The sequence below is a fragment of the Alexandromys fortis genome, unplaced genomic scaffold (genome assembly GCF_014885135.2).
Source record: "Alexandromys fortis isolate MF-2015 unplaced genomic scaffold, M_Fortis_MF-2015_v1.1 scaffold_8_1_9099942, whole genome shotgun sequence".
NCBI lineage: Eukaryota > Metazoa > Chordata > Mammalia > Rodentia > Cricetidae > Alexandromys > Alexandromys fortis.
The window spans coordinates 4374664-4396459 of NW_026067898.1; the positions used below are offsets into that span (position 1 = coordinate 4374664).

The window sequence follows — 21796 nt, forward strand, 5'->3', positions numbered from 1 at the left end:
CACCATGCTGCTACTTCCGCTAATGTAGGATTTTCTCTAATAGAAACAATAGCAAGGCTTGTGGAAATGCCTAGAAGAAACAGGCATTAACTCTGGTAATACATTAGTCCAGGGGTCAAAGGAGAGAATGAATGATAAATCCAGGCTGACATGTAACATATTCCCTTTTCTGTTTCTCAAAATATTTATTTATTTTATTATTAGATATTAGAGTCTATACCTTTAAAGGACCCTTCATTCTCAGGAATTAGCAGGCAGAGGAAGGTGAGTCTCTGAGTTCAATGTCACCCCGCTCTACAGAGTGAGTTCCGGGACAGACAGGGATACACAGTGAAACTCTGTCTGACAAACCAAACAACAACAAAAGATGTTCGAGTTCTGAGAGGTCATTGGCTGATAGGAAGAATCCACAGGACAACAAAGTGGGAAAGCCAGAGAAGTAGAGAAATCAGAGAAAAGAATTTCAAGACCAGGTAGCTCCAGGTTCCCTGCTGGAGTCGTGAGGCTGCCCGTGAAGAGGAGCTGAAGAGTAGAGATAGCAGATTGTAGTACAGGGGAGGTGTTTGTCTCTCTCTGTGGGTGTCAAGGTGGGATCCTATGCTAGAGGTAGAGGCCATGTTACTGACCAACTTTGATGTCCTTGAGTGCAGTGTTTCTGCCTTTGAAGGTCCTTCCTCTATGACATCTTATGTGTCAGCTGATTCAGCCTAAGGCTGCATAGCTTGCTGGTCAGGAACCCTGTGTGTATCACAAATCCACTTGTCCTCTTTGCTGAATGGCTTGTGCTAGTTACATAGCACACAGTACAGAGGATGTGAGAATCGACAGTCATCTCCTTACAATTGTTACCTACTGTAACTAATGCTGCTCTCTGTATTAGTACAAAATGAACGCGTTCTATCTGGTGTGTGGAGTCACCATGCTCTGTGCCCTTCCTTCTGTGTAGTCACAGCAGACACTTTGATTGATCACCAGTCACCTTGGCTTTGACGAAGGTGCTTTACCTTTCGCCCTGATCACTGCCAGGTCAGGGCCTCCTTGTGATGGACGGCCTTGTTCAGAAAGTGGAGCTCTTGTGCAATCACCTTCTCTCTTGTTATGTGGTCATGCTCTTGGCTTTCAGTCCTTGCGACTTTGTGTCCTTTCTCATTTGTTCTCCATGGCTCCTCTTATACCTTTCTCTCTTCTTATTTCACCCAGCAGAAAACGAGGCCATCTGGAGAAATTCAGTCACCAAGTATGTGTATGGGGGGTGGGGGGACAAGTTATGAAAGGAGCTGGAAACTGGGCATCCTGGTCTGGTTGTGCTCTCAGCTTACCGGGATGCCTGTAGGAAGAGGAAAATGGCATTTCAGTATCCTATCCCATGATAAAATTTGAGTACCAGACCAAGACATGTTTCTTTGTGTCTAAAACATATTGTGTCTGATTTTATTTCAAATTCATTATGTACACTATTTGCCCTGGACGCAGTACTCTAGGGTAGTAACCTTTACGCTGAAGTGGAGGAGAGCTGAGGTAAAGAACAGGGAAGTGTAGATTCTAAATAATACAGAGACAGCAGAGTGCTGGCTTCATAGGAAGAGGGAAAGACGATGAAAAGGCAGTAGCACAGTAAAAACATGATTTGCCTAGAATCCCTCTTCATGATCCTTTTTGGTGGGATGATTGTGACTCTGTCTGATTCTAGAGCCCGTAAGAAAGAGCCTGTCTGGTTACTTGTTCTGATTCTTTCTACTTTACATAGACATCCACATCACTGCTTCTCCTTCCCGCACGTTCTCTTTCTCTATGATCGCTTTTTGCTATTTCACATCATAGGCTCCTGCATCACTAGAACGTGTTCTGTCTCCCCAGAGGCCGTTGATCTTATTCACCCTGTTAAAACAGTTTACGTCTGGGCATTTCTGGGTCAGTTTTGTTTCCTCTTTTTGTGTCAGACAAGAAAGTGATTTATTTCTTAACTTATTCAATATCCCTTAAGGTTCCTGTACTTAGATAGATGTGTTCCATTTGTGTATGTATAATCAAATGCCATTTGAGATGTTAAAGGGAAAATCAGGATATTTTAGCTCTCACCTAAATAAAACATTTAGTCAAAACATAACTTTAAACATAATGTATTTGAAATGTTTTTAAAAGTAAACTTTGACATAAAACCCAGAGATGAAAACTTGCTTCACAGCCCATGTATTTTTTTCCATAACAACCTTACTGATCTTGAGTGTGTGTGTGTGTGGGGGGGGGACATTTATTACAATGCACTTAAGGTTGTACGATAAATGAATTATCAGCACACATCTTTTTGATGCTGTACCCTTGAAAATTTATTAATATTGGTATTTTGAATTTTCTTGTATCTTTCCTCTGATTGGAATTTAACAGGTTTTTTTTCCCTGGTTAATAAGTTTGGGGAGAATGGCAATGTAACAGGGCTGGATACAAAATGATTCTCTCAGACAGCACGACTAATAATTGTCAACAATATCCAAAAACATCACAGGAAAAGCTTGCACCATGCTGGCTGCAAGGATAGACAGGCATGAAAGATTAATGTAATCTCGCATATAACGATGCACAGATGCACATTCTTACACAACCAAATCCATCTGCAGTGTCATGTCAGGCAGCGGAAATCTTTGATGGGTGGATACAGCTGGGCTGCCTCTTCTGGCAAGGATGCCCCAGAAAATGCTAAACGCGCTGGTAATGCTGGCTGCCATCTGCAGCATGCCCACTCATCCTGGGATGTTAGTGACTGTGGCAACAGAGATGAGGTATGGCAGACTCCTCCCCTCTGTGGACCCGGGCTCTGGTCCTGGATGCTGGTCTTCCCCTGGGTTTGGGTTTCTTATCATCTGGTTGGCATTACTTTGTGTTTTCACATCCAGCTTCCCTTTTTTTGTTTGGAGTCTAGCAACTCCAGATACATGTTCTTCTGGTATGTAAATCTTACACTAACCTTTCAACTAATTTATTCATGTAAGGTTGCCAAAGTGATTTAACATTGACTGTTCAATGCCAGCAAATATGCTGTATTTTCAAAATACTCCTGTTCCCAAGCTTCTGATCGAAAGGAAATGCGTCTTATTTAGCGAAAGCTAAACAGACAAGCACCAAGATAAATGCCCGAAACACTGTGTGTTGGGTATTCCTAAATGACTTATATGGTTACAACAACTACGTGGTCTCCTTTACATAAAGCTATAAAATACCAGATAACAAACATTTAATCTTCTTTCCTATGATTCAAATATTCAAGAATAAATGCTGTTTTCTTACCTGACCATATGTTTGGAACATAATATTTTGTCAAACCAAGCTTTAAAAATGTAGATTGTTATTTAAAATGTTCATTTTTCTGTTCTGTGTTTTTCTCTAATAGTAACAGAATATGAAGGGCATGCCCTGTCCCTGCTTGACAGATGTGAACTCCAGGGATTTGATGGGTAGGTTACATTATTAATCTTCACATACATAAAAGTTATGATAGTAAATTTTTCATAGCATTTAGTCACATATTTAGGTCTGATAATTTTTAAAGCATTATAGTGAATCACGCTCTGTTCACATCCATGTGCTAATAATTAATGCTGATATATTGTGACCATCCATCTCTAAGGACATTGCATAGGGATTCAAAAAGAGCAATGAAATTATAAATATTGAGAAACCACAGTGTACTACCCTATACTCAACCTACATACATTTACATTTAAAATCCTTAGTGTTAGACTTTTGAAAATGTCAAAATAAAGAAGAACATTGGTGAGAGCTGTTCTGTTTATCACATAGCATAACAATGCTGTGGTCATCTTTTGCAAATTTACTGGCAGCTCAATAGATACTCAATAGTGGATTTTGCTGTGACTGATTGGAATAGATATTTTATAACAACAAATCTATTTTCTGAATGAATAAAAGAAATAAATAAAATGCTGGTTTTAATTATCACATAACTTAGTGACTTTGGTTTCTCTCTTATTTTGTTTTGCAGGTTTAACATTTTATTATGAATAGTTTATCACAAAATTCTGTATTGCATATCAATTAAGGCAACACTGTGTGACTTTAGTTTTTATCACCAAGGATTAAAAGCATGTCCTTATTCTAACTCCCCTGCTAAATCTGATGGCCGGACATTTAACTGGAAGGTGGTTGGCTTTTGTGAGCCCTGTGTGGCCCCTGCTTTGCTTTCAAGTATTTCCATACAAAATCTCTCTGGTCTGGTGGAACTGTTCATTCTCTGCTGAAGGGAAAATACCGCACGAGTTAATCTGGGAAACAGTGTGGTGTGTTTGATTTGAGAGGGACCTCATGCTTAAAAGGGCACCATTCCTGTACCAGGGTGAAGTAAAGAGCAGGTGTGCCGGTAGCATCATAAGATCCCCTCTTCATTGGTTTCTTCTTCATCGTCTTCAAAAGCCTCTTTTGATGTGGGATGTGCTTCTGTATGCTGCAAATATGTGTTGCTTTTATTGGTTGACGAGTGAAACTGTTGTGGCCTATGGCAGGGCAGAATATAGATAGGCAGAAAGTCCAAACAGAGAGAAAGAGAGGAAGACGGTGGAGTTTGAGAGACGCTATGTAGCAGCCAAAGGAGTAAGATACCAGGATATTACCAGTAAGCCATAGCCATGTGACAATAGATTAGTAAAAATGTGTTAGTTTAATTGAGAGCACGAGTCAGGAATAGGCCTGAGCCACTGGTGAAGACAATTATAATTAATATGAAGCCTCTGAGTGTTTATTCAGGAACTAGCAGGCAGGAAGAAAACCTCCATTTCCACTCTGCCCTGTCTTGGACTGTGGTGTCTTGGTATTTCTGATGCTTGAACTCCAGGTCATTCATGTTACTCTCAACCTTGGTGAACTCCCCTCATCTATGAACCAGTGCATGAAGGCCTTGTGTAGAGCATGGTCAAGACCTGTCTAGGATGCTTTTGAATAGCATATCTGAATGCACAGTGTTATTGCCAATGAAGGTGGAGGCCATCTTCAGGCCCCGGGACAGGATGTCACACAAGTTCACTTTGATGCTGTTGGGAATCCATTCTAGGAAGTAACTGCTATTTTTGTTTTGGATGCTGACTTCCCAGGGATGCTGTGTGGGAGGCGAACCTGGGCATGAAGGACCGTAGACATGGGAAGGGTGACATGCTCACCACCAGCTTGCACCAGGTTGGTGTTGAGCTGTAAACACAGCATTGTGACACTCTTTGTGGTGCCAGAGACCAACCAGGTTGTTCAGCTTGAGCACGTGGAAGCAGATATTTTAGACATTCATAGCTGACATTAGAAATTTGTCTACAAAGTGCAATTTACCATCTATATTGTTACAGTTCCAGAGTCCAGAGTGCAATTTACCATATACATTGTTACAGTAACCTGATGCTAAGGAACTGAGCAGAGAAAGTAAGCTTCCTGCCATGCTTTTCCTCCTCAAACCCTCTCAGGCATTCTGCATGGTCAGTCGTTTTTGGCCCTTATTCATCTGGACTGCCATTGGACAGTTACAGTTCTGCTTTAAAGCAAGCACTAGTTAGTGGCCATGATTTTACATAAGCTGTCTTGTTTTCATGTTCCCTTTTCATTTTGACAAAGACAACTCAAATTTCTCTTGTATTAACAACTTCTCACAGGAAAAGCCCATGATGCTTGATATGATCTGAATATGGTATGGACCCACTTAACACTTGTGTTGAAATTTGGTTTCCGCTATAGCAGTGTTGAGAGGTGGTGGGTCTTTTACAGGGTGCTGTGGATGTTAAGAGAACGGTTGCTGGGCGTAGTGACACATCCCCATAGCTCCAGCTCCACTTGGGAGACTGAAACCCGAGGGTTGAGTTTGAAGTCAGAATAGGCTGCGTAACAGGAGCCGTATCTCAACAGATTAACTCACAAATAAATAGTGAGTCTGAAGGAACCAATGTCTTTCTCATGGGACTGGGTTAATTCTCATGGGACTGGATTAGCTAGTCCCACAGCAGGCTGACATTAGTGAGGGTGTGCTGGAGAGGTTATGTCAACTGGAGGAGGGAACCTCAATTAAGATAATACCTTCAAAAGACTGGCCTGTAAGCAAGCCTACAGGGCATTCTCTTAATTAGTGATTGCACTTTGTAACAGAGTCCGGAACAGTAACAATGTATACGGTAAATTGCCCTTTGTAACAGACTCAGGAAATGTAACAAGGTATATGGAAAATTGCCCTTTGTAACAGACTCAGGAAATGTAACAAGGTATATGGAAAATTGCCCTTTGTAACAGACTCAGGAAATGTAACAAGGTATACGGTAAATTGCCCTTTGTAACAGACTCTGGAACACTGGTTATACTTTTCTTCTCCTGATGCAGGTTGGAGGTGCCTTATGTCCTCTCAAAGGCGTTTAAAAGCCACTTGCTAAAGTGTCAGTACTGGGAGTTGCTGTGGAACCTTTCAGGGATCGGCCTTCTGGCAGGGAGAACCTGAGAATAAAGAGAGTGCCCATGTTAAAAAAAAAAAAAGAATTTTGTCTACAATGCTTTCCTGGAGTGTGATGAAATTGTTCACCAGCAATTGAACATTAGGAACCAAGGCAATGAGATGCAGAATTGATTTGCAAATGTAATTGATTAACGTATATGATGAAAACATTACTTTGGGGAGGATGTTTATGCAAGACTTACAGTGTAGAGCTTTAAAGGATGGTATGTGGATGGATAGCCACATGGTGATGGAGAGGAGGCAAGAAAAGACCAGTGAACCATTGAGGCCTAGAAAGGTATGCGATCTTCATTTTCCCCAAAATGAAAAGGCAGGTTTAATGCTTCCAAATAAATATTAAGACACATGAGGGGTATCATTACCATCAAAGGAAACACTAAATTGCAGTAAAAAAGTAGTGCTGAGGGAGACTTAATATTTAGAAGGTAAAACATGATTAAACCAAAGGGGATATAAAAGGGGCAGTAAATCTAGATAGCTATACTAAACAAGCATTGATGAACAAGAGGACAAGTTGGGTAATTACTATGATTTCATACCTAGAAGAGAACGGAAGGATAAAAGGTTACATTTGAAGAAATTATGTTGGAAGCGTACATATAAAAGTATGATTGGTAAATTTATGCCAAATGATGAGTGACTTACTGTGGTCCAAAGTCCCAAGCCACAGGCGTAAGAAAATCATGGCCTCACTCTAAGCCCTTGCTTTGGACCTTGGCTATATAAAAGTTAGGATAACAGATGTAGATATAAAACCTGAACTTACTCCCTGCTGGCATGAGATCTCTGCCGAGCGTGGTGTCTGTCGGCGTCTTCTCTCGGCAGTTGCACCGTTGTGGGGATGTAGGGGGCCTGTAGAGAAGGAAAACGACTGTTAAGATGCAGAGAAAGAGCTTTCCCTCTATCCAAACATATTAATTTTATTTCCTATGTAGAAATTATTTTTTCAGTGTGATATTAAAAGATTCATAGAGCTTTTAGTTATTACACATCCTTAAACCAAATTGTCCTGTTGTGTGAACTAAGTAAGTCCCCTAATTTGTTCTAATCCTATGGTATACTGATTTAACTTTGAGTGTATAATAACTTTAAATTTCTATTAGAAGTCATCTCTGTTCCAAATATTTTAAATAGCTCATTCATTTTGATGGGGTTAGCTTACCAAATAGGAGCCGGTATGGTTGGAGCAATCACTTTAATTAAAAGGTAATCCTAATTCCCCTCAGAAATATGCAGACACTGGTGAAAACAGTGGAAACATGATTTCAGTAAACACTTCAAAAGCACAAGTCTCTAACAAGAACTGTTCAGACAGGAAATGTTTCTCATTGAACCCGTTTAAAGAATGAGCATAGGTATCTGCCTCTGCTCCCGTCTGTTCCGGATGAATCCTCTCTGGTGGTGATTATGATAGGCTCCAGGCTATGACTACAGCGGAGAATCATTAGGACTCATTTCACTGACTATTTTTTTCTGATTCTGTTTGGTTCTATCCTAGGTCTCTAGGCTGTCCAGACTCTGGTTCCTGGTCCTGTAGGGCAGTGTCAGACAGGGGTTCCCTCTCATGGCATTGATGTGGGATTCCCCTTTGTATGCTGTGAATACCATTGGTGAATAAGGAAACTGCCTTGGGTTGTTGATAGGGCAGAACTTAGGTAGGTGGGGAAAACTAAACTGAATGGAGGTAGAGTCAGAGAGAAGCCATGTAGCCCGTCCAGACACAGATGCCAGAACTTTACCGGGTAGGCCACAGTTTAATAAAGATAGACTAATTTAGGATATAAGAGTTAGCCAGAAATACACTTAAGCTATTGGCCAAACAGTATTGAAAATAATATGGTTTCTGCATGACTATTTCGGAGCTGAGCAGCCAGGAACGAACAAGCAGCCTCCTCCAACATGGCATGGCTGTCAGTTTGGACGAGTCATTGGCTGGGCACTTCCACAATTTCTATGCTACCTTTACCCCCGAGCCTATCTTGAGACCCACAGCAGAACTCGGAGAACCCTGCACAAGAGAGAGAGAGGAAGGATTGTAGGAACCGAAGGGGTCAAGGGCACCCCAAGAAAATAGCCCACAGGATTAACAAACCAGGGCTCATGGGGGTTTGCAGAAACTGAAGCGACAATCAGGGAGCTTGTATGGTTCTGACCTATGTCCTCTGCATTAAGTTATGTTGTGTAGCGTGGTGTTCTTGTGGGACTCCTACCATTGGGAGTATGGGCTATTTCTGAATCTTTTTCAGGCCTTTGGAACTGTATTCCTCCTGTTGGGTTTCCTTGTACAGTCTTAACATGAGGGGAGGTGCCTAGTCTTCTAGTAACTTGTTGTGCTGTGTTTGGTTGATTTCCCTGGGAGGCCTGCTCTTTTCTGAAGGGAAAGGAAGAGGAATGGATCTAGAGGAGAGGGGAACAGGGAGCAGACTTGGAGGAGAGGAAGGAGGGAAAACTGAGGTCAGGATGTAATAGATGAGAATAAAAAGGGAAGTTGAGAGATGACTCAGGGTAAGAGCACTGGCTGCTCTTCCAAAGGATCCGGGTTCAATTAAAGAAAAAAAATGGGAATATTTTTGAAAAAGTTTATACAAAAAAAATTTAAAGATGGTATGTGACCCAGGGATCACTTCCTTCAGGAGATTCGTCTGTGACATCCCTGTTTGGCAGTGGTGGAGTTATTGATTGGAAGCGGTTAGTAAGTTATTCATGGCCACTAGACAGGAGGTTGAGAAACTGCAATCCAAAATAAGCTTCAGTATAGCTTAGTCATCAATGTGAAACAGTTTGGTAGATGATGTTTAAGAAATACTATTTCCTAAGATTTTAGAGTTTTTAAAAATGAGTTCCATATGCTTCTGTGAAGACACATTGTGACATATTTCGAAAGCCAAGAGAAACAGCAGATCAACACTCAATGACAGCTGGTGTCCCACTCCAGTGTGTTCTAGCAAATACTGTGGAATCCATGGCTAAAAGTTTGGGGAGGCTAGGTTCCATATTGCCTCTATTTACATGGTCTCATTAAAAATAGTTATGTAAGGGCAAAGAAGAGACGTGAAGCTGTGGCAGTTGCATTCCCTGTAAGGTGAACACTGTTAAAAAAACAACCTGTACTGTTTATGTTATTGTTAGTATACTAATGTTTGCTTTTCTTCTGTGTGTGTGTGTGTGTGTGTGTGTGTTTAATTATCTGGATTACATAGCAGCATTATTTTGTTCATAATACTATGAGATATATAAACTATAATGTAGGTGTTACATGAATAACACTGACATTTTCTCAGGTTGACTTTGGTATTTGTTATAGCTAGTAAGTGTTTTTAAAGCCAAACCCTGACCCAAAAATAAAAAACCAACTGAAATTCAACATTTCAAAGATAATGTTGGTTGATAGAAGATATACAAGCAGTCCCTTAAAGTCCTTTGTTATTCTTCTTTTAGAAACGGAAAGAAATATACACCCTGATTCCACTTTTCTAGAAAGAATCATTCTACTGAGGCCAGTGACAAAAGTTTACTCATCCTGAGAACAGCAAGACTTCTCAGATGCAAAGGGCCCACTCGAGTAGCTCTTCAGTGTAGAGTGACTTATGGCAAAAGGATGATGTTTTTCTTTCCCTGTAGTATCCCGTTCCATGGTGCTTGTATATCAAACATATGCATTGGGTTTATGTCATATATGTGATGTAATCTGAGCAATGTAATTAGCCATTTCTCCTCTTTGCTATGGTAAAAATCAACTGGGCATTTTAAGAAGTCAGCTTAAGGAAAGAAGGGTTTGATTTGGCTTACAGTTTGAAGGTGGTAGCATCTTCATGGTGGGGAAGGAAGGGCAGCAGGGGTGTGAGACTGTGGGTCACATTGTTTCCATAGTTACAAGCAGAGAAGGATGAATTCTGGTCCTCAGCTCACTTCTATTTGTATTCAGTCAGGAACAACAGCCTATAGGATGGTACTACCCACACCATCTCCCCTCCTCAGTTAAAACTTTCTAGAAATACATACTTGACCAGAAGTATACATCCATTGTGATCCTAAACCCAGTCAAGTTGACAGTGAGCATTAACCGTGATCTAATAGTTGTTGACATGAGTCGGTACATGTGTTCCTTTTTTTTTTAATCTGTTAATTTCTGATACTTTATTTTTGTTTTATTGAGCTATATATTTATTCCTTTCTAACTCATTCTATTTCATCTTGACTTTTCTGGTTCAAATTGATATCAAAGTAGTAAAGTTCCCGTAAGGCTACGGTCTTTGTATTTCTTACATAGAAAAAAGGAAGTTAGAACGTTCTATTGAATGATAGTGTGGATACTTAAAGTGGGTGACCACGGGAAATCTACTTAATCTCTCTACGCCTTAGCTTCCTGATCTGTGAATTGAGGCTGTCAATATCTAGTGTCTGCAGCTGTCACTTAAGGAAGTTAACACCCAGAGAGTCAACAGTTGAGAACAGTGTCGGATATGTAGACAGTCATAGCCACAAGCTGATATTCACAATGGCACTTATTCACTCTTGCTCTGTTGTTATAGTTATCATTTGGATTCGTTGCAAAGCAGTCTCCTAACATCTGTATCGTGACAACATGTCCCAGGTTATATGCTCATTTATTTTCTAGGGAATACTCATGGAACGATCTCCTCTGACTCTAGCACACCTATGATGCTGTCATGTGTGGTCATGGGTTGCCATCCTAAGCATCTAAGAATCAAACTCTTCCAAGTGAAATTACATCTTTTGAAAGGAAGGGTTTATATGGTCCTTGTAGATCACACACAACATGTACATAGTCATGGATAAGCATTAACAAAGTTCATAAGACACTGAGAAATCTCATGGAAAAAAATTTGAAACCCGACAGATTGAGAGTTCAAAAACTTGGTTTGACATGCTTTGGATGTGAACAAACACATGCTGGTTAGATGTGAGTTGGAATGTTCTCTGTTTAAAGCCTTGTAACTATTTTATCTATGGAGCACTGTGGAGGGTCTGGTTTTGTAAAGTATTTGTATCTGTGTAGTGCTGTGTCTTCTGAGTCATTCATTATCCCTTACTAAAGGCTTGAGGTTATTTTGAGTGATCCTATCCACTACACAGTCCCATATACTGTGTAAGTAAGGTTAGAAAATGTTTTAAATTCTAGATTTCCTCAATATCAACTAATCAGCTTTCTTCTGCTTGCTTTTGTGTTCCCAGCATTGTCTGTGTTGGTGGAGATGGATCTGCTAGTGAAGCCGCCCATGCCTTGCTCCTCAGAGCTCAGAAGGATGCTGGTGTAGAGATGGACCACCTCCTGACTCCCACGAGAGCTCAGCTTCCACTTGGCCTAATACCAGCAGGCAAGGAGTAGCTCCCCACAGATTCACTAAATTGCCCCCCCCCAGTTTGCTTTCTATTGCTATGACCAAAACCCAGCTGGGGAGAAAAGGGCTCATTTCATCTTACAGCTACTTTATAGCCCATCACTTAGAGAAGCCAAGGCAAGGACGGAAGCAGAGACATAGGAGGATGCTGCTGACTAGCTTTTTCTCCATGACTTTTTCAGCTACCTTTACAACTGGGTACCAAATTTTTAGGGCTGGCTCCAACCCCAGTGGGTTGGACTCTCCATATCAATAACGAAAATACCTCATATCCCACAGACCTGCCTACAGGCCAATCTGATGTGGAGAATCCTTCTTCCGAGACAGTGCTAGCTGGTGTCCTGTTGACAAAAACAAACCCAAACAATATTCTCTTCTGTAATTCCTCTTCCTACCTCCTAATGATACTCAAATGTACAAATTCTTAGACAGCCTCACGAATCGTCCAGCATTTCCACAGCAAATGTAAAACTTGGGGCAAGACATTTAATCTTTTGGAGCCTCATTTTTTTCTAATCTCTATTAGGGGAATCCTGTATAACACCCACATGATTACAAGATCATTGTACTATGAAGTCTGGGGTGTTCAAAGGATTTATGGACACCTAAGTAATTATCGGTGGAATTTTTATTTCATTATGAAAAGGACTAATGACCCCCAGAACCAGATGAGAAGTTTCAAAATCAGGCTACTCAGCATACGGTGATTACAGGGTCCTGTGAGGTAAAATGTGGAACCTTGGACGACTCTAACTTTAATAGGGAACTTGCTTGTGCCTGAAAAGAGAACCGAGGTTCTGGAGGGCAAACTCCTTCTGGTCCTCATCTCTTATCCCAAGCATATCCCTGGTACCTTAGCACAGGGAGTAAGCAATAATGTTTATTAAGTTGAGCGAATACACAGAACACTTACACTATAGCCTCCACCATAGTAAAAGCAAAGGCAAACACTGGGAACACTTGAGGCAAAGAAGGAAGACTTTGATGATGGGAGATGATAGTGCACTGGCGGGCCAGTTGGTGGACACTCTGCAGACATGCCACAGAAAGGGGTCTGAGTTTGACCTGGTATGCTTCATATCGGGGAAACCATGCAATGGAGCATAGTTCAAGAGCATTAATTTGGATGCAGGGTACAGAATATCTTGTGGAGAAAGCAGAGGTTGAAGCAAGGGAAACAGAGCCAAACAATGTATGGTTAAGAAAAGAATATGCTATTATGTACATAATTCACTCTTTCCATTGAGCAATAATAGAGGGAATTTGCTAGTTTTTTCATTTTAAAAGATTACAGTTTTGATTGCTGTGATAAAACACCATGACCAAAAGCACCCTGAGGAGAAAATGTTCTATTTCAGCCAGCGTATAGCTTGTAGTCTAGTATGAAAGGAAGTCATGGCAGGAACTTGAGGCAAGAGCCTAGAGGCAGCCAGTGAAGCAGAGGCCATGAAGGAATGCTGCGGACTGGCCTGCTTTGTTATAGCCTCCAGCCCACCTGTCCAATGGTGACATTACATACGGTGAGCTGGCCTCTCTCACATCCATCCTCAATCAAGAAAATGCCCACAGCCCATTGTGGCTGGAGACTTTCAGTTGACATTCGCTCTGCCCAAATGACTCTGGCTTCTGTCAAGCTGACAAAAAACTAACCAATAAAAAAATCATAGGCAAAACCAGTAAAATACATTTTCTCTTATGAAAACAAAAAATTGTGTGTTTAAAAGAAAATTCAACGTTCTGTGTGATAACCATAGCCATGCCAAACATTTAGAATTGCAGTAGCTCTCCTTACGTGAATTACGTGGAATTAGCTTTAGGGTTTTATTATTGTAAAGCATATTTGTGATTTTGCAAGTATATATGTTATTCAGTAGATACCTAGAGAAATACCATTTTTAAAAAAAGCAAATCAGAACAGATCCAAATGCCTTTGTAGAGTAAAAAGTTTTTCACAAAGCCACTAATTGAAAGGGGGAAGAGAGATTCGAATACATCCTGACAGTTTAAAGCAGGTCCGAAAGGAATAATGGTCTCCAAGAAGATAATAAAGCAGCCTTGACTGCCAGGGAGGGAGATGCAGTTCGGGCCATTGTTTCACGCCGTTTGGTTTTGACCCTTCAGTGTCGTTTTAGCAGTTGTGCTCATAGCTGGTGGGCTCTTCTGGCAGTCTGTGTGCCCAGGCTGCTGCTGTTCTCATTAGCACTTGACTCTGAGGCCATCCACTAACCACCGTGGCTCAGGAATGCATGGGGCAGCTTCTCAGAAGCGTGCGCTTGACATGGAGGGGAGCTGCTTATAAAAATTGGTCATTATCTTTATGTCTGTCATATGTAACCAATTTTTACAAACGCATAATGTTGAGGCATTGGGGATTTCTCCCCGCTTAATTTCAAAGCCTATTTACAATTTGAAAATAGCCCGTCTTTCAGTGGCTTTTTCCAGGAATGGCGTTGTGATCTTTTTGTTTGAAAGATACAGCAGGCTGCCAAACTCTGGCTGTTGACTAGGAGTTGTGGCTTGCTAATTCTGTCTAATAGGAAGAGTTGTTTAATACGAGGATGCTATGCCTAGTCAGGGCTTTTGATGAAGAATGGGAACAAGAGCTAGGCAGGAAGTTTCCAAGCTGCCCATGAGGAGACAGCCTGCCTTTGAAGCCATTAGCCTCCTGGAGAGAGACACCCAGAGGGAGAGTGTTTAGTAAATTACTCCACTGAGCCAACAGACTAAGCTGCTGAATTATCCTCAGACTCAAATGTATCCGATGTGGGAAAGCCTGTATTTGAACTGCTGGCTATTAGGAATTGTGTTTGTTGCTATGGGAACTGGTGCTGAGAAACTATACAGACAGAGTCTGATTAGATGGGAATGGGGGATAGCGAGAGAAGCCTGAGAGGACATAAAAATAAAGAAGCATTCCAGTTGTTGTAAGACAAGACTTAATCCACACACTGATGGCTCTGAATCATAGATTCCTGTAGAGTTTGCATAAATAAATTTCATGCTTTCCAATTAATTTGGGGAGAATAAAATATTGCCGAGGGACTGTTAATTTCTAGATTTAAGGCAAAGAACCGATGTGTAGGTGCTGCTTCCATGAGAATTTTAGATATGCTTGACTAGGAAGTCATTACAGCACATTTATCTGCCTGGATGTAGGAGCCATTAACCACCTTATGAATATTCATGCTGTCTGGTTAATTAAGTTAATTGTTCTGCAGAAGTGCTTGCACTTCCAAGGACAATTTTTTCATTTATTTATCTATTTATTTACTTATTTATTCATTTGTTCGTTTTTTTCTGTGCATGATGCCTAGTAATTTATCAGTAAGGGTTTCACTTTCTCTTTCAAGAACTGCTACCCCCCTCCCCCCCAGCTCACCCCAGGTCTTTGTTTTTAGCACATTTCAGCAGGTGTGGGGGAGGGGCTGCTGGGCAAAGTTGCTGGTAGTGTTCAGAAAAATAATGTTTCCTGCTAATTAAAATGTTTATCCTCCTCTATTCATGTGAACAGTGTAGTGTTCTTTATTGCCGACATCTCTTCAAATAGTCTCCACATTCCTGAAGGGGAATAATACTATCTGTAATTTTTTAATGTCAGGCGCACCTTCTCATGAACTTTTGTGTTTTCTTCAGCGTGCTAAAGAAAGTCACATTCAAAGATTAAGGTAACGCCTTGATGAGTAGATGACAAATGATGTGGTCTTGCTTCCTATGACAACTCAACCGCGTTGGAGGATGGTTGGACCACTTGACAGGTCAGGGAGCAAGCTGATTTCGGCATTTCAAAAGGATATTGCTTGAGCACTCGTCACACTTCAAGCTCATAGGGAGCTGTCTTCCCTTTCTTGAGTCATGATTCATGTCCTTAGCTATTGTGTGTCGCAGAATCCCATTAAGTATCTTAAGGCCTTTCTGGAGGATAGCTCTTACAGCCCTCTTCAACCTCAGCAATGGAGGAAATGATGTCATGCAGTACTGCAAACAATAATACTAAAGACCCCTGTCTAAGTGTGTCTTCTCTCCAAAGCCTTTACTGTACATCTGATGCAGCAAGAAAAAAAAAAAAAAAAACAATTTTTCCCCTTCTGAATAATTGATTCATCATGAATCATGTGAATAACACCCAGGCAGTAAGCTCCAAAAGTTCATGGGGTGTTCTTACCAAAGGTCTCACGAGTAAGCGTTTCTAGATTGTTTGCAGACCAAGAGTGCAAAAATCATGGTGAGCATTTGTTAAAACACTTACCTGCCCTGCTCTGTGTGCTCAGGCATACACACTCAGTTCATACCACAGGTAGGGGGTGGAACCTAGGAACCAGGTGATGTTGCTACTGCTTCTTCATAGACTGCGCCTCTAGAAAATTCACCTGGGCATCTTAGAAACTGCAGACTGACTCATTATATCTAAAGTGGGGCCTGAGAAACACATTTTTTTAAGTTAGTTTATTTCTGGCATGGTTGATTTAAGTGGCTTTTCCCCACTTATTTTTAAATTGACTAAAAGCTGTCCATGGCTATGTACAGCACGTTTTGGAATATCTAGGCATCGTGGAATGACTAATTTGGACTAATTACCATATTCACTCCCTTACGTATTTATCATTTTCTTATGTGTGAGAAAATGAATTCTTCTCTTAGTAGTTTTCACGTATGTTACACGTTAATTGTCATCAGCATATTTTACAATGGAACTCTTGATATTCTCTCTAACCTGCACCTTGCTTCCTTGGCCAGTGTGGCTCTACACTTTCCATCTCTCCGCCACTGTTACCTACTCCCTGCTAAGATTTTTACAGTGTCTGTTTCTTCATACCTGTTGTATTTTACCTGACATAATATCCTGCAAGTTTGTCCATCTGCCCACATTGTCACACATCACCAGGCTATCTTCAACTCCACTGAGAGTCTCTTGATGTGTGCAGTAGCTTTTCAGTGGGGTATAATGTATGCATACAGTTTTGCTCTTATCACCTGTACTTTGGGGATCCGAACAGCAGCACAGAGTCACCCACTCTGCTGTCTCTCACTGAAGGTCTGCCAGTATTGAATCCACTGTCAGTTGCTTTTGTGTACAAGCTATGTGAGAGTCTGATTTCATTCTCCTACACGTGGACACCAAAAGTGTCCAGTCTTAGTGACTGTAACTTCCTTTTGTTGTTTTGTGTGTGTTTATCTGTAGAATATCAGTTCACCGTAAGTATGGGAGTTCTCCATTTAGGGTATTTGTATTATATTCTGCTGATAAGTATACCTGTTTTAATGTCAACAGTATGCTGTTTCAATGACTATAGTTTTACAGCCGATTTTGAAGGTGTATGTTGCCTCCACAAGCTTTGCCCTTCTCTCAAGATTGTGGTAGATACTTGGAGTCTGGTCTTTTTTTAAAAAAAAATTGTTTCTATGATGAACTGTGTAATTTCCATGGAGATTGCTTTGGATCCTTTGAGAGGGACTGTTTAGGATAGTATGGATATTTTAGCAGGATTATCTCTCCTAGTTTGTGAACACAAGAGATGTATGCATTTATTTATACCAGCTTCAGCCTCTTTCATTGATGTTTATAGCTTTAAGTTTTCAAGTCCTTTATTTCTTTAGAGAAATTTGCTCCTAAGTATCTTTGGTAGTATTTGCAGATGGCTTTATTGTCTTGATTTATTTATGACATTTTGCTATAAGTAAATAAAAACACTATATATATGTACACACACATATATATACATATGTATGTATGTATATATATATATATATAAATTTTGTTTCCTGCAACCTTACTGAAGTCAAAGTCTTTGGGGTTTTCTAAGTGATCATGTTATTTACACCAGTGACAATTTAACTCCTTCCTTTCCAATTTCTTTATATAGTCCCCTTGACTAACTGTTCAGAACAAAGCTCTTAGGATGATTTTGAATAGAACTGGTGAGATTGATATCTTGGTTCTGTTCCCAGTGAGCACCAGTCAGTAAACAGTCAGTTGACACATTTTAAGTAATTAGAATCAGAATGTATCTTGGTTTTGGTCACTCAGTCAGAATGATGTTAGCAGTTAGTAAGTTGAACTTTGGTGGTGCTTGCATTGTTGTGGCTAGAGTTCTGGTTTAGTCATGCTTATTGTTCATTAGTAATTAAAATGTGCTTACTGTTGTTCAATGCTGAGTGGCATAAGGCTTATTTTGACGACATCTTTGTTGACGGTAGTTGTCGTAGAGATTCTGCGGCTTCTGCAAATGAACACCAAAGGACATAGTCGCAGGTGACACAGCTGGAGCCCTTGCTCATGGTCACAGAAATGCCCTGGCTCGGTGATGAGTGTACAACAGGCCCAGGCTGCACAGTTCTTGGCGAAAATTCACTTCTACCTGTTGCCCAATTCAACCTCTTCCCATACTTTCCAATGCCTTTACCAGCCTGGAGATGAGGATTTGTTCCTTCCCCCTTTGGAAGCAAGCGTGTATGATTTGGGTCCTACAGAAACATCACAGGGCCTTCACTGGGGAGCTTTCCCCTTCTGTGGGTAGATGGAAGAATCCTAGAGTATTTTGAATTATCCAAATAATTATGAAAATCAGAAATCATATTTTGGGTACACATTTTTAGAGGATAATAATCAAGTTAAATATTTTCTTCACGTGGAACAGTTTTTGCCCCAGATATGAAAGGAAACCTATTTGAAGTGATAATTTCTCTCTAATTTTCACAGAAAGTATTTTGAACATGCCTGTCAGAGTTTACAATGATAATGTATTTTTTAATGACTGATTTTTTTCTTATTTAAGTATCTATGTGCTCGTCTTTGCTCATACAGACATCCTTCTGCTGTTACTGCCCATTTTTATATAAGAAGCAAAAGGCTTATTCGGTAAAGTTGAATGGAGTAAGCTTCTATATAGTTGTAATTTTGAGAGAATGTAAATGTCATCATCAAAATAGTTATAAGTCAGTGAACTATTCTCTAATTTGTGGTACCATGGAGGGAATACAGACCTTATATATGGTAGCAAGCACTTTACTACTGGGCTGATATACCCAGTTCAATTTTCTAACATTTTGTGGTATTTTCTAACTTTAATTTTAAACCCCTTTATCCATAGATTTTCACATGCAGGCATTTAACCCAAGGAATCACTGGTCTATTTTGAGGCCCCTGGTCTCTGCCATACCATCAACACTGGGCTCCTGCTGGAAATCTTCCTGAATATCCCGTTGATGCCCTATGTAATGGAGACTGTGCAGCCCTGGTCTACAGCAGTCCCCACCCCTACCCCCATCCTGTGCTCCAGGAGCTCACTGATGGGGGGTGTGTGTTGGGCTGGGCCAGAACATAACCCTGGTTCTGGACCTAGGTAGTTGCAGGATTGGTCAGCCTGCCAGCTCTCCCATCCTCTCAATCAGGTTGAGGTTTCCGAGATTGCCCCGGCTAGATAAACCCTTGAGCAACGAACAAGGCCTGGGGCCATTTCTCTCACTTTCAAGTCCTCAGGACAGGATCTCCCACACCTACACCTTCAGGGACCTCTCTACTGTTACCCAGGAGAGGTCTGGGGCTGTCTCTTAGGAGCTGCAGCTGATGGGGGCAGAAACAGCTCTCCTGCTCTTAAGACCTCAGAGCCAGCCTTTTACCTGCCTCGGGCTTTGATAGACTGGAGGGAGGGGGAAAGATGTCTCTCCTCTACCCGTGGTTGAAGAAGGAGGCTTAAAAGAAATCCCACACTAGCTCAGAATTGAGAAATAGACGGTTATTTATTTAGGGGTAGACTCACAAATGAGAATCCTCTGCTGGAACGGAGATCAGAAACTGAATCCTAGCTGGAAAAGAAGCCCAACACATGCTCTACAAATAGTATAAGAGGCCATGCACCAATGGGCGGGTAACTACTGGCTGTAGGATTTCCTACAGCACATGGTGCCACATGACAGAGGAGTAATGTGGACAGCTCTCCCTTGCTCACAGCATTGGAGCTGGATCACCTACACCCCCCACCAACAGGGTCAGCTCTGTTGTGCTGCTCTCGTGAGGTGAGCGTTTCAGCTGGTGGGGGCAGGCTCTTAGAACCTCAGGGCCAGCTCTCCCTCCTGCCGCAGGCATTAGGTATCTCTCCCCCAACCGGGCCACCACATGGCAGCTGAGGGATGGGGTTAGGTCTCCCATGCTCGCGTTCTCGGGACTGGCTATTCTGTGCCCTAACATCTCCACTGTGCTGCCCGAACGAGACGCAAGTGCAGCATCTGTTAAAGGCATCATCTTCTTTGCCAGCTAAAGGCAGAAGGGGCAAGAGGGGAGGGCATCTTTTCCTCCTCCACATCACCACACAATACCAGCTATGCCCCTTTCAGACCCGTCCATTCTACAGTGCTGCCCATGAGAGGCAGGGGCCCCATTCTCCCGAGCATTGCAGCTGGTGAGGGACTGGGTCAGGTCACCACCAGTTGTAGGTGTCAGAGGGGTGAGGGGAGGAGTTTTTCCTAACTTTTAAATCATTTAGAAATTTGAGAGTTCTGCAAACATTTGACATGCATCTGTGCTGTGAACGGAAAGCTGTATTTATAATTATTTTAATCAACTTTCTGTCATAAAGTTCCATTAATTTTCATCTGACTATTACATGGTTGTGGCTATGTGTAATAAGAGCACATGTTAATTTAAAGCACAGAACTCTACTGATGATACATGTTTTAAAACTGTCTTGGCAGGATCTACGAATGTATTGGCACATTCTCTTTGTGGAATTCCTCACGTGGTGACTTCAACCATGCACATTATAATGGGTGAGAATTCTAGAGAGGGCCTGATGGAATAAGGATGCTTTTGTTCATATAAGGAGCTGTGTTTCTGTCAGTCTTATCCAGGGATGGAATGTTCTCTGTCTCTAAGCATAGAAATGTTTGTCTAAAGCTCAAAGACAGGGCATCGCCTAGTTAAATTGCTTTTCAGTTCAACTACTTGCTTTGGAAAGAACAGTACATGAAGTTTATTACTATTATCTTGATGGAAAATATATTGTAATGATGTTCAAAAAATCAGTTTTAAAACACAATGGATAAAGTCCACGCGTACCGTTTGCATATATAACCTGCACTATTGTTTGACTGTTCCAAGACTTCAGGACTAAGAGCATATTATCAGAGGAGGAAAACTACCAGGGCATACCTGCAGGTCGTAAGTTATCCAGATAAACGCAATGCAAAGCTAATATTGACTCTGTTTTCCTGGTGCATCTGCTCCACCATCACACGCCCTCTCCTTTTATGGGAAATAGATAAGATTTACTACTTTGAGTTTCTTTGCTCAGCACCTGGAAAAGTTGAAAGTGGCATTCACAGTTGTTATAGTAGAGACAGGTGAAGGAGAGCAAAAATAAGTAACTATGATGTACGGTACCTGGCATAATTCCTTAAGTAAATAAACATTCTCTCTGATGTCTGCTGTCTCAACCACTCCCTGGTGGACCGAATATACCTCTCAAGGTCACATACAGTCAGTAGACATCTGCAGCTTCAGCTCTGCTGGCAAGCTTCTTCGCTTTGGGTTCTCAGCCATGTTCGGCTTTGGTGGACGGACTTTGGCTCTGGCAGAGAAATACCGATGGATGTCCCCTAGTCAGCGGAGAGACTTTGCTGTACTCAAAGCCTTGGCCAAACTTCAGTAAGTGCTTTCCTTGTGGCAAAAATTCTATATCCCAGTGACAATAACTATTAATAATGAATTTTATTATTTAGGCCAGAGGATTGCAAAATATCATTTTTACCAGCTGGGTGCTCTCAGGATGAACAAGAAAGGTAAATAAAAGCTCTGTGTAATATCTTTACTCATCTCTATTTTTAGTAAAATACATACACATGATTTGGCTGTATGCACCTGTATGCCTGTATGCACCATGTACATGTCTGGTGCCCATGGAGACCAGAGATACAGATAATTGTGAGTGGCCATGTGGTGCTGGGGGACAGA

The 21796-nt window shown here is 41.3% G+C and overlaps 1 protein-coding gene across 1 annotated transcript in view; it reads left to right on the forward strand.

The window, feature by feature from the left end:
• The window catches only part of Cerkl (ceramide kinase like), an 88245-nt gene that overhangs the window by 56281 nt on the left and 10168 nt on the right, over positions 1-21796 (forward strand). The window contains exons 4-8 of the mRNA XM_050120623.1: positions 3386-3449; positions 11684-11826; positions 20539-20613; positions 21313-21490; positions 21565-21624. Of these exons, the coding sequence (XP_049976580.1) occupies positions 3386-3449; positions 11684-11826; positions 20539-20613; positions 21313-21490; positions 21565-21624 (520 nt within the window). The remainder of the gene's footprint in view (positions 1-3385; positions 3450-11683; positions 11827-20538; positions 20614-21312; positions 21491-21564; positions 21625-21796) is intronic.